Consider the following 14,322-nt stretch of genomic DNA (forward strand, 5'->3'; position numbering starts at 1 on the left):
ATCTCGTTCAGAACAGCAGGATGCCTCGACCAGTAAATGTGTATTCTGCTCCAGGCCAGTTGATGGTGAGTTTGTTGCCGTTTGTAGTTATATGAAGATATTCAGTTATAAACTGTATTGCATCTAAAGTTGTTTTAGGTAGGGATGAATGTGTGTTAAATGAATCAATATACAGGATATCAACAGGTAGGAACAGAGGTAACAGGTTCCGAAACGCGGACCAATAAATCCTAAAATAAATTCCACAAAATTTCAACACTTCACAATGTGATATATGATTATATAATCTTATTGCAAGCAATAAAAGAGTCTCTGAACAGAAGTCCATCAAATTTAAACGAGTTGCACAAATCTTCCCCACTAGTACACTAGTTTTTGTATTGCAGTACCACCCTTAAATATTTCTCACTGAGCGCCATTTTTTAATGACCACGACAAACAGTCCAATGTCCATTCTACTCATTCTGTGTCTATGGTTTTAGCCCTTTTGCAGCATCTGTATGGCAGTCCGCCACATTGACATTGTACTTGCATAGAGACTACAAGGGAAAAGTAAAACACATGACATGCTTCATGAATTCCTTTCTTTTTTTACACTTCTCTTCCCCAGTGGCTAAACAGACCCTTGTTTATCTTTTAACTCTAAACATGAGGGGTCAGACAAGAAGCAGTGGTCCAAGGTGTGAGCTCTGCGAAAAGCCCTGACTGCTGGGTTTACACATGCTGTAGACAAACAGTAAATCCCAGCTCGCCTCATTACACCCGCTCTGAGCATGACTGTGGATAAGGGTGTATTGATTTGAATGTTCCAACCCTTTTTAGATAAACAGTCTGGAGGATCTGCGGTCTTTTTTTAAAATCAGATTTCACTGGCCTTTACTAGAGCAGATAACATAGTGTCCTCACAGTGCTCAAGATCACTCTGTTTATCTTCTGAATTCATCTGGTCACACTGTGCTGGACATGTGCGTGTGTTTATAGACAGATAACGCTGCAGGTCTTTATCTCGGAGCCTCCTGGTCTCCCTCTCTCTGCTCTCTACGCCTCCTCATGTTCATGTTCTCTCCCTCCTTTTCTTCTCCTCCCCTTTTCATTCCCCTCTGCCTCCTCAGCTTCGTTCCTCATCACCTCCTCTCGTCCTCTTACTCCATTTCTCCTCATTACAGCTGGTTTTCAACTCATCCAGATCAAACAGGAAATTGAGGCAGCAGTCGAGATAACTGGAAATTCGCTCTTTGTTCTGTTTGAAAGGGCTGGCATTAAAACGTATTTATTTGTCAGTAGATTGAGTGTAGTGAGGGTCTGAAATGATAAAGCTGAATGATAAATCCTCACTCAAGGATTTTAATACCCGTAGTTATCCTACTCATAACATTCAGCTGCTGGCTTTTTAAATGGAGTCATGTAATGGAGTGACGGAGTGATGTTGTCGCAGAATTACAAAGGATTCAATCTAATTATAAGGCTCTGGCTTGTTGTTTGAAGAGAGTCACTGTGTGTGTGTGTGTGTGTGTGTGTGTGTGTGTGTGTGTGTGTGTGTGTGTGAGAGAGTGACAGCAAGAGTTGAGCCTCATACTGTGTAACAGCTGGTTGACGAGTGATGCCCCAGATTTTTACACCTGCCTGGCGGTCATTTGAAAGCTATTACAAAGTTTATGAAAAGCTAATATGAAGGTTCAGCAGTCTGACTCATCAAATAGTGTTTTTTTTCTAAAATCACGGCCTTTTTTTCTTTCTCCCTGGTTCTTTTCTGAGCTGCAGTGGGGGATGACAACACAAACAAGGGATTATGTACTAAAAAGTCTTCTACCCCCACTTTTAACTAACTTAAACTTTTGAAGCCTCATAATTATTCATTACTTTTTTTAAATTTAGTCCGCCATCTCTTCCATTCAAAACACATTAAAAGGGAAACTCTTTACGACCAGTGTTCACAATTTCAGCTTCATAGTTAATCTAATAAAAACATATTTGCTGGTAGTTTGATATTTCTGACTCTTTTTAATCTTTTAAGGATAAAGCCAGACCATGTACTTGGTACTGTCACACCAGCAACAGTCTACACAGGCATACAATGAAATAAATAAAGACTGCACAGATGCAATGTGCCTGTTGATGTATATGAGTTGCATCAGACCCTCTGAAATAACACTAACGTCACCCCTCTCTTCTCCTCTTCTCACCTCTATAGTGCAGTGTCTGGAAATGACCACTAAGCGGAAGCTGATTGGCCGGCTGGTGCCGTGCCGTTGTTTCCGTGGTGAAGAGGAAGTGATCTCAGTGTTGGATTACTCCCACTGCAGCCTGCAGCAGGTCCCAAAGGAAATCTTCAGCTTTGAGAGGACTCTGGAGGAGCTCTACCTCGACGCCAACCAGATTGAGGAACTACCCAAGGTAACGCCTCTGAACCATATGTTGACCCCCTTTCTGCTGTATCTTGTCTCCAACCTCAAACCTCAAAGCCAAACTTGCTACACATAACTTTTTGACTACCTGGACCAAGGCCAGTCAGTCAACCCTAATGTGATCCTTGCAAAACCAAAGTGAAAATCCATGGACTAATAGAGTGCAGGGATGACGTATTTTTGTCGAGCAGCCCAGAAGTTAGCACTGCACCGGTTCGGTCGTCAACAAGCCAATGGGATTTTTCCATTGCAGAAAATAAGGTCCATTGCAAACACAAGTTTAGGATACTTACACTTTTGTACAGGAAGATACTCTACACAAATGAACACCAGTTATGATTTTTGACTAATTTTCTGGATTTAAGACTCATTCCTGCAGCACCCTGTATGTGTGGCTCTTTTTTATGACCTCGTTCACCTTGATTAAAGTCAACTGTTTGCTCCACACCTTGTTCTAGGGAGCCGCGACATGCATTTTATGTAACAAAGAGCTGCTTTACTTATTTACCTATTGGTTGACAGCACAACAAATATACATGTTTGCACTTAAATGATTACATAAAGTGACTGTAAATGTGACCTATAGTATGTAATTGCTTTGTGGTATTTGACAAAAGTGGACCTTTATTCTTTTTCAACTCCACTGAAGCCACTTCTTGACTGGAACTGTGGCCTGCGCCCTCAGAAGTTGACACATTTGGATATATAGCTGTTGTGTGAGCACCAGTGATGTTCATTTTAAGGAATTGACAGTTAAGCAATGCTGTAAAGCTTTGCTATTCTTAGATCTTTACCACCAGTGCAACAATTGTGTGGCTGCGTGGTGCTAAGGCCATGCTGGTCCTTAAACAAAAAGGGTTCATCCTCTGTACAGTTCAGAGTCAGTGAACATTGCAGCTTCATTGTACTCCGTCAACCTCTGGCGTACTTTAACTGAATGCTAACTTTTATAATTTTAAAGTCATTGGGATTCTTCCCTATGTGCAGCGTGACTGCACAAAGTTTAAAGTCAATCCATTCAAAAAGTGTTGAGATATTTTATGTTGGACAGCTGTGAAGATACACAGTTTACAAATTTGTGATTTTTGCACTATATAAATAATATGTTCATGATTTGACCGACCGAAAACATTGTCATCCCTGTAGAAAAATTAAATTTGAAGAGTCTTGAGACTGAGACAAGCTGTAATGTTTCCATACTACAAACAGCATCCCATACTAGACATCATCGAGTGACAGGAAACATGGGGTGGAAGAGAGGCATCCTCAGCAACCCGAGACTTAAAAAACCCTTGTGTGAGCAGTAATGAGGCAAAATGCCCCGACAATATTTCAAGGAGAATTACAGGTGCTGTTTATAGGAGCGCTGTCTCAATTTATTGATATCCTGTCCTGGTTTAGTTTAAATGACAGAGGTGGTGAATTGGATTTCTAAATACAGTATAACCTGCATAAATGGAGACAGTCTAATAGGGCTAAGTAAGTGGGGAGCCCAACTTGCATTCAACAGACAAAAATCGTGTATGTTTATGTGTGTGCCAAGATTGTATAAAGGCTGCCGAGGCTGCCAAAGTGATTGGCCTTTATGTAAGTGAGTTGGAGAGCTCCTGAAGTGTGTGTGAGTAAGGGATTGTGTCTTTAAGTGTAGAGGCGTGTGGCCTGAATCACCTGGCTACCTTTCCATGTTTAGCTCTGTCTAGCTCTTTGGCCCTGGTGTTCATTTTGTTTTTGCTCTTTACAATAGTGACAGTCAGGTGGGAATGTAAAAGTAAATGTGGCCGACAACTCAACACTTCAATAAGATGCACAGAAGAGGCAATTTCAAATTATTTTCTCCATAGAACATGTTGAGTAGTAAAGAACCTCTCCTAACAGGAGGCCGCGGATCTCTCACTCTGTTGTTTCTTTGAGCAACGGAGTCGTGTCAAAAAATCAGCTGGATCCGGTTTTCAATAAAAAAGTATTTAATAATTCACAGAAGCTAAAAGACAATTACAAACTGAATTACACTATCGATAGTAAGGATTTGCGAGGCCGACAAAAGTCAATTAGCTGTAAAACAGGAACGCCAAGAACTGAAGAACTTCTCTCCTTATCATGTCTTGATACTTGAAAGTCAGTGGTTTACTTTCAAAATCCAGTATCAGCTTCAGTGACTGGCTGAAATTCAATTGTCCCCTCCTGGCCTCGGACAATGCTCACTATTGGTCTAACTTGATGATCTGGACAGTCTCTCCTGGTCTGGCATGTCCTCCTCCTCGTAAAAGCTGCGTGCACCCGACACCCTCGCTTGACCATGGTCCAGTCTCCATTTGGTGCCGATTCCACTATGACTCATCTTATCTCCATATATGGTCATGAAAGATCTGAAACGCTCGCTTTCCCTCATGGCTCTAAACATTCAGTAACTATACTTCTAATCTAATGCATTCAATGATTATGATTTTATGGTTTAAGACCTCTGTAAGTTAATATTGACATTTAACATCCACCACTAGGGGTGCTATTAAACATATTAGGAATGCTTTTTAAACTTAAATTCTCAACAAACAACATTTTGGTTTGTGCAGTTTATGATTAAGTTTAATTTTTTCAAGCGTCTGCACAGGTTCTCTTTCTTTGTGCAAGTTAGGTGGCTTGGAAATTGCCTGTAGGAATGAATGTGAATGAGCATTCTAAATTGCACATAATTAGATAATAGTTCATTCCTCGTGTGAAGTATGGTTCACATCAAATCACACTTGGTGTATATTGTGTATATTTTTATTATTACCTCTTGAAGGTGATGTTAGGAAACATGGAAAAACAAAAACAGTTCACTGAATGATCCATTGAAATACTTAATTAATAACGTTAATAATGTTTTGCCATTCATCCAAATGGATTCAGTTCTCCTGTAAGGAGGAATTCCTCAGCATTTCTCCTGTGGGGATGCTGTACCACCTATGAATTATAACCTGTTCAGAAGGCACCAAACACGAGCCAAATTATGTCCCTTCCCAAACTGTTGTTCTCACCTGTACTCATAAGAGTGTGGTAATCCATTCAAGAGTCTTCAGAATAAGAAAACAGCTAAAGCTAAAACTATCTAATCGGTTTAGGCTCAGACATGTGGAAACTTGTTTGGCCTATATGTGGTTCGCGATGACCACAAAAAGTAATCAAATTAGTATTTTTTGTACTTTTTTAATTTTTATATTGCTGAACTAAATGTGGAGTGGGACATGAGTGGGACAATGGGCTGTACACAAATCATGGATTGCCACCATGATGTCCTACTTTGTAATACCATTTACATTTTTTAGATTGTTACGGATGAAGACATGCCCATCTGAATATTTCACAGGAACTTAGCTGACCTCAATTTTAAAAACGGCAAACCGGATATCATGTTAGTTGACGAGAGAGGCCGGCAGAGAATACCGGCCATCGCTAATGGTTGCATTAATATCCAAATTTGAAATATTTAAACTTTTTGCTATCCTCCGCAACGGTATTTAGAATCGGATGTTGTAGCTCCCTTACACCGGAGAAACTTGTTTGCAATAGAATATTAAGAGACAGCTGCATTTTATTGCAATAGATATCGATGGTAATTTGAACATACCCTGGGACAGTTGTCTGGGGGACTGCCCTTTGGTTCAAAAGCCCATTATTCCAAAAGCCCAATAGTTCTAAAAAGGTATTTTTGGCATGATGGCCCAATTAGTCTGATGGCCCGTTACACGAAAACGAAAGTCCACTGCTCCGAAGTCCCGTTGCTCTGAAAATACACACTCCTGCCAGTCTTACTACTTTCCAGACACTGTTAACATATTGCTGAATTTAACAGATAATATATAAATCATAACCTAAATTGTAACTTATGGCTTTTTATGAAGACTTTTAATTTCAGCTGATTTTAACTTTAACAGCTCTTTTGTGAACTAAGTCAAATAAATAATAGTGGGTTTTTGTTTTCGGGATGAAGGGCCGAAAAATAAAAAATCTTCTTGATTTTTTCGTTTTGACCTTGTTTGTTTGTTTTTTGTATTTGTAGCATTTCTAGATTTGGATAGCATTCCCGTTCATGTCAGTGGTTTAGTCTGTTGTTTGTGTTTTTTGTTAGTATGTTTTAGCCTGTCTGTACTTCAAGCATTTCATGCATGTGCTTTCACTCCTACATCTTTCATTGTAGTTTGGGTTTTGTCCTGAGGGGCCACTGTATATTGGAGATTAAATCTGCGTTATTCATTGAAAAGCAGCTAAAATGGCATTGCTTTTCCACAACATTACGTGGTGCATAACTCCAGCTGACTTCCTGGCTTTCTGTACTGTATCTTTCTACTAAAGGTCTGCGTGATTCTGCCAACAGATTATAATATTCCATTGTTTCCCCTCTGTGTTTCCATAGCAACTCTTCAACTGCCAGGCCTTGAAGAAGCTGAGCATGCCCGATAACGACTTGTCCAACCTGCCCACCACCATCGCCAGCCTGGTTAACCTCAAAGAGCTAGACATCAGTAAAAACGGTAAAAATCCTCTCTGTGATAAAAAGATGACTGATTCAACCTGAACAAAGTGAAACTCTATTGAAAAATGACTGGCCTTCTCAACTGCAATGCAAATTACAACCATGCCCACATCCAGTACAGTGTATGGAGAAGAGCGGGTAAGGAAACAAACAAGGGTAGCACAGATCTCAAAAAGCTGAACTCAGCCCACATGAAATGAAAATAATAATCACAATTATCTCACATCCAAAGTATTTAATCAAAATATGACAGAATGTGATGCTGTCTGAATACTTGCAAAGATCACTGTAGATAATAGTTCCCTGTCTTTACAGAAATTCACTCCACAAACACATTTCGTCTTCCCTCTCTGTGTCTCTCTCTCTCACAGGTATCCAGGAGTTTCCTGACAATATAAAATGCTGTAAAGGCCTGTCTGTGGTGGAGGCCAGTGTTAACCCTATCACCAAGTAAGACACAAACACTCACCTTGTAGTATAACTTACTCTTATCATGACCACTGAATCCCTTGGAATATCCGGGCCTCTAGTTTGATGGCAGCTCATTTTAATGTTTATCTACAGCACTGACTCTATCATCCTAAAAATAAACAATTGGCTCATATGTAGTCTCTTTTTCATATAGGACCAGTTTGTATTGAGGGTGAAACACTGTGTTCCATGCATTGTTGATAGCACCAATTGAAACAACCGGTTTGAATGGACTTGGACTTAGTTCAAGATGTAATGGATTGTTTGATGCATCTGCCATGTATTTAGCTGTTTGAGCAGATTTTTCCCTGTCAAGAGACCGACACTGGTCTTGTTTTTTTCCTGCTTTTTTTGTATTCCAATCTATGCAATTAAAGCACCACAGAGGCACTTCATATTTTACAGTACTTGGCTGCATCCACAGACCCTTAACTACCATACAACCATATACATCCTATTGGCTCAGCTATGACTAGACAATAGAAGATATAATTGCTACTATAAAGTGCTGATGTTGTTTACTATTGGAGCATCAGGTGTTATGATAGTAATTGCTGTTTTGCTGCCGGTAGTGTAATGTCCATGAAGCACAACTGGACTTAACCACACAGTAAACTGCAGACATACATGTTTCTTTTACTGTGTGTGTGTGTGTGTGTGTGTGTGTGTGTGTGTGCAAGAGATGAGTCATCTACAGGCTGACAGCAGCGAACTGTTTTAAAGGGTTATATGGGAACATATTTTATTTAATCTATTGTGTCCTTTTAAGGACACACATTTTCTTTTTCTTTCTTATTATTCTTTTGCATATGCTCTTAATTTCTTTGTTTTTTTCTGCCATTACTCTCTCTTCCAGACTCCCAGATGGTTTTACGCAGCTCCTGAATCTGACCCAGCTCTTCTTAAACGATGCCTTCTTGGAGTATCTGCCGGCTAACTTTGGCAGGTAAAGTAATGCATGTAATTGTTAGTGTGTGCTTGGTCCTGAGCATTTGTGTGTGACTGTGTTGGATGAGGTGTTTTTACATATTTCAGGCACCAGAGACACTAATTCAGTCAGTGGCGCTAGTATCAATTGTAAAGGCTCTTTATGAAAAATATGGGTACGTCCAAGTGTATCAGCCTTTAAACTGTACTGTACATGATTAAAGGATGTGTAATTATTCAAAGATGCTGAGCATGCCCGATAGGCCTAAGGCTTAGTTATTGTATGGACATTTATCTTTGGGGCATTTTTTATATTAGGGCCAAGTTTTAATTTCTCAAAAAAAATTAGTCCATTCCTCTATCCATGTCATTCTTTCGTCATCCCATTATCCCATTTCTATATACTTCTTAGAATTTTGTAAGGGTCACTGTATTGTGTTTTTTGTTCATTGTTGTCTTAATACTTTATTTCCAACAAGTTACTCTGCTGGTTTTATTCAGTTATTATGAGTGAGGGCAGCTGATACCGGTTAGTTTGTGATGAAAGACGCTTCAAATGAAATCCTGTGAAATATGTGGAAGCTCAAACGTTAAAAATACCTTAAATTGAAACACTTTTATAGTGCTGATCATCTGTAATCATGTGGAGTAATCTTTGGTAATCACACATTACCAATCAATTATTCAGTGTGGCTTTGTGGCACAAGGACTGCCTGTGCCAAAGCACACTGACTGTAATCCTGCGGGCTTATTCAGTGTGGCTTTGTGGCACAAGGCAGTAATACTGCCTGTGCCAAAGCACACTGACTGTAATCCTGCGGGTTTATTATTATTCAGTGTGGCTTTGTGGAACAAGGCAGTAATACTGCCTGTGCCAAAGCACACTGACTGTAATCCTGCGGGTTTATTCAGTGTGGCTTTGTGGCACAAGGCAGTAATACTGCCTGTGCCAAAGCACACTGACTGTAATCCTGCGGACTTATTGTTGGAATGCTGATTCAGCATTCCAAGTATTGTTCTTCGAATCTTTATTGTTGGAATGCTGATTCAGCATTCCAAGTATTGTTATCCTAATCTTTATTCTTCAACTATTTCTTCCATACGTATTTTGGCACTTAATAACTTCCACATTTCTTAAGCTACAGAAACCGTTCAAATATGAAAATGTTCAGCTTTTTCAGGAGAGGGGTGCTATGTCTTTTTATGTTTCTAATATTTCAACTTTTTTAATTATTAAGCATTTTGCAATTTTTTTTTGAATGGGATGTCTATGGAGAAACTTTTCAAATCCTCTTAAACTTGTTCAACTTTCAGATCCTTCTACTTCCTCATACTTTCAGCTACAGACACCATTTAAACTTTCAAATGTTGAGAAAACCCTGATCAATGATTGTATGTTATAATCATTTTGATATCTTTTATACTTTTTGAGCTGTAGCAATTTTGCTTTTATGTGTTTTTCAGTCCTTTTCTGCTTTTATAATGGGTGTGTATTGCGCAGCTTAGAGTGCGTGATGTCATCGCTAGAGTGAAGAGAAGCCTGAGATTTCTGTGAAAAAAATATTTGTCTTTTGCGACTGACTCCTCAATTTTCACTCTACATGCATAATTTTTGGATGGAAACGTAGCTAATCTTGTCCTTGTCGTAGACATATGACTATGGAATCTCACAGATTTACACATTTGGCACAAAAGCCTTTACTTGAGAGGAAAACCAACTTTCTCCTCCATAGACCCCAATGTTAAAACGTACTTCAAAAAAGTCTTGCACAGACAACCGTACCCCATTTCTAAATCGCCATTGAAGCCACTTTTTTTTACACTACAGACACACTTTTTGCATGATCTGTTCTTCAAGTCATCCTCCCTCTCGAGTATTCATTTTGGAGCAATTGGGGCTATGGTTATGGTGTTTTTTGGGTTTTGTTTGACAGGTGTTTTCCTGTTTTTTTCTCATGAAAAGGCGGCAGGCTCACAGGTGTTCGTGCTTGAGCTAATTACTGATGTTTATAAACACACAGACTCACAGACACAAGCCTCTCTCTCTATCTCTCTGTGTGTCTCTCTCTCTCTGCGTGTGTATCTCTCTCTCTCTGTGTGTCTCTCTATCTCTCTGTGTGTCTCTCTCTCTCTGCGTGTGTATCTCTTATACAGTCATTCAGGTATTAGAGACTTTTAGAGGACCCCCCCACACACTCACACACACACACACACACACACACACACACACACACACACACACACACACCATTTTAAAGTACAAGCCCCACCGAATGAATTCCAACTGAAATGCTTTTGATGAAGCCTGTCATTTAATAACCTGTTTGTGTTTATCTAACATTATGATTCAGTCTCCTCTCCTCCTGTCTAACCCACCCAGCCCCACCCTTTCAAAATAAAAGCCCCATGGATTAACTGTATTTAAACATTAAGCTCAAAATGAGGCTTTTTTGTTGAAATAATTAATGCTCTTAATAATACTACGACAACTACTACTACTGCTGCTAATATTTCTAGTATTACTAATACTGCTACTAATACTACTAATACTACTTCTGCTACAATTTTTTTTGTTGCAACTATTACCACTACTACTACTGCTATTATTACTACCACTACTGCTCATATGACCAGTACTACTATTACTTATACTACAACTGCTACTACTGCTGCTATTCATGCTACTACCAATACTGATACTACTACAGCTAAAAGTATGAATGCTACTAGTATTTCTACTACTGCTATTACTGCTACTTCAAATACTGTCATTACTGTTACTCATACTACTACTTCTTCTACTACTACTACAGTTATATTAAATACAACAACCAATACTACAGCTATTACTACGACTACTTCTACTACTTCTTCGAATTACTAATACTTCTACTACTAATAATACTTCTACTACAACTACAACTTCTACGACTACTTTAAATATCTCTATTGCTACTAATATTTCTACTTCAAACAATACTTCTACTACAACTACAACTTCTAATACTACTACAAATATCACTACTACTACACATTGTTTAAGCCACAGAAACCATTCAAATATAAAAATGTTCAGCTCTTTCAGGAGAGGGTGATATGACTTTTCATATTTATAATCTTTACATTTTTGAATTATTAAGCTTTTTGCAATTTGTTTTGAATGGGATATCTATGGAGAAAATCTTCAAATCCTGTTAAACTTCAACTTTCAAAGCCTTCTTCTTTCTCATATTTTCAGCTACTGACACCATAGTTAGACGTGTCAACTAGAAGGGTTTTCAGCAGTGCAGTTTAAATGCTTTTGGGCTTCAACATTTTTCAGACAGGTACTCTCTCATTTCTGTATTTTCAGCAATGTTTTTGCAATTCATTTCAGCTTTCAGCTTTCAGCATTCCAACGCATTTTCAGCAGGAAATGCATTTTCTAGTTCAGTGTGGCTTTGTGGCACAAGGCAGTGTGCCAAAGCACACTGACTGTAATCCTGCGGGTTTATTCAGTGTGGCTTTGTGGCACAAGGCAGTAATACTGCCTGTGCCAAAGCACACTGACTGTAATCCTGCGGGCTTATTATTCAGTGTGGCTTTGTGGCACAAGGCAGTAATACTGCCTGTGCCAAAGCACACTGACTGTAATCCTGCGGGCTTATTGTTGGAATGCTGATTCAGCATTCCAAGTATTGTTCTTCGAATCTTTATTCAACTATTTCTTCCGTACGTATTTTGGCACTTAATAACTTCCACATTTCTTAAGCTACAGAAACCATTCAACTATATAAATGTTCAGCTTGTTCAGGAGAGGGGTGCTATTTCTCATAATTTTTCTAATCTTTCAACTTTTTGAATTATTAAGCATTTTGCAACTTATTTTTTGAATGGGATGTCTATGGAGAATATTTTTAAATCCTCTTAAACTTGTTCAACTTTCAGATCCTTCTACTTCCTCATACTTTCAGCTACAGACACCATTTAAACTTTCAAATGTTGAGAAAACCCTGACCAATGATTGTATGTTATAATCATTTTGATATCTTTTACACTTTTTGAATAGTAGCATTTTTGCTTTCATGTGTTTTTCAGTCCTTTTCTGCTTTTATAATGGGTGTGTATTGCGCAGCTTAGAGTGCGTGATGTCATCGCTAGAGTGAAGAGAAGCCTGAGATTCCTGTGAAAAAAATATTTGTCTTTTGTGACTGACTCCTCAATTTTCACTCTACATGCATCATTTTTGGATGGAAACGTAGCTAATCTTGTCCTTGTCGTAGACATATGACTTTGGAATCCCACAGGTTTACACATTTGGCTCAAGAGCCTTTACTTGAGAGGAAAACCAACTTTCTCCTCCATAGACCCCAATGTTAAAACGTACTTCAAAAAAGTCTTGCACAGACAACCGTACCCCATTTCTAAATTGCCATTGAAGCCACTTTTTTTTACACTACAGACACAATTTTCGCATGATCTGTTCTTCAACTCATCCTCCCTCTCCAGTATTAATATTGGAGCAATAGGGGCTATGGTTATGGGGTTTTTGGGGTTTTGTTTGACAGGTGTTTTCCAGTTTTTTTCTCATGAAAAGGCGGCAGGCTCACAGGTGTTCGTGCTTGAGCTAATTACTAATGTTTATAAACACACAGACTCACAGACTCTCCAACTGCTGCGTCGTCACCATGGGAACCAATGACACACACACACACACACACACACACACACACACACACACTCTCTCTTTCTCTGTCTGTCTGTCTCTCTCTACACACTCAGTACATATAACTGTCTGTCTGCCTCACTCACTCACTCAGTACATATAACTGTCTGTCTGCCTGTCTCACTCACTCACTCCATATAACTGTCTGTCTGCCTGTCTCTCTCTCCAAATCACTCAGTCAATGTAACTGTCTGTCTGCCTGTCTCTCTCTCCCACACAGTCAGTCCATCTGACTGTCTGTCTGCCTGTCTTTCTCTCCCACTCACTCAATACATATAACTGTCTGTCTGCTCTTCTCACTCAATCCAGATGACTGTCTGTCCTCCTGTCTCCCTCACTCACTCAGTACATATAACTGTCTGTCTGCCTCTTTCACTCACTCACTCAGTACAAATAACTGTCTGTCTGCCTGTCTCACTCACTCAGTACAAATAACTATTTGTCTGCCTGTCTCTCTCTCCAAATCACTCAGTCAATGTAACTGTCTGTCTGCCTGTCTCTCTCTCCCACACAGTCAGTCCATCTGACTGTCTTTCTGCCTGTCTCTCTCTGCCACACAGTCAGTCCATCTGACTGTCTGTCTGCCTGTCTCTCTCTCCCACTCACTCAATACATATAACTGTCTGTCTGCTCTTCTCACTCAATCCAGATGACTGTCTGTCCACCTGTCTCACTCACTCACTCAGGACATATAACTGTCTGTCTGCCTGTCTCACTCACTCAGTTCATATAACTGTCTGTTTGCCTGTCTCACTCATTCACTCAGTTCATATAACTGTCTGTCTGCCTGTCTCTCTCTCCCACAGTCAGTCCATCTGACGGTCTGTCTGCCTGTCTCTCTCTCCCACTCACTCAGTACATATAACTGTTTGTTTGCTCTTCTCACTCAATCCAGATGACTGTCTGTCCACCTGTCTCACTCACTCACTACATATAACTGCCTGTCTGCCTGTCTCACTCACTCAGTTCATATAACTGTCTGTTTGCCTGTCTCACTCACTCACTCAGTTCATATAACTGTCTGTCTGCCTGTCTCTCTCTCCCACACACTCAGTCCATCTGACTGTCTGTCTGTGTGTCTCTCTCTCTAAATCACTCAGTCCATCTAACTGTCTGTCTGCCTGTCTCTCTCTCCCACACACTCAGTCCATCTAACTGTCTGTCTGCCTGTCTCTCTCTCCCACACACTCAGTCCATCTAATTCTCTGTCTGTCTGTCTGTCTGCCTGTCTCTCTCTCCCACTCACTCAGTACATATAACAGTCTGTCTGCTCTTCTCACTCAATCCAGATGACTGTCTGT

At 39.7% G+C, this 14,322-nt stretch overlaps 1 protein-coding gene across 14 annotated transcripts in view; it reads left to right on the plus strand.

Annotated features, from left to right (window-relative positions):
* The window catches only part of lrrc7 (leucine rich repeat containing 7), a 119,814-nt gene that overhangs the window by 69,176 nt on the left and 36,316 nt on the right, over nt 1-14,322 (plus strand). For all 14 annotated transcript variants that reach the window (XM_068707709.1, XM_068707708.1, XM_068707710.1 and 11 more), the window contains 4 exons: nt 2,192-2,394; nt 6,799-6,916; nt 7,290-7,368; nt 8,246-8,335. In XM_068707709.1, coding sequence (XP_068563810.1) covers nt 2,206-2,394; nt 6,799-6,916; nt 7,290-7,368; nt 8,246-8,335 — 476 coding nt within the window. In that variant the 5' untranslated portion in view covers nt 2,192-2,205. The remainder of the gene's footprint in view (nt 1-2,191; nt 2,395-6,798; nt 6,917-7,289; nt 7,369-8,245; nt 8,336-14,322) is intronic.

The sequence above is a fragment of the Cebidichthys violaceus genome, unplaced genomic scaffold (genome assembly GCF_023349555.1).
Source record: "Cebidichthys violaceus isolate CVI_PGR_0920_01 unplaced genomic scaffold, fCebVio1.0.p SCAF_13, whole genome shotgun sequence".
NCBI lineage: Eukaryota > Metazoa > Chordata > Actinopteri > Perciformes > Stichaeidae > Cebidichthys > Cebidichthys violaceus.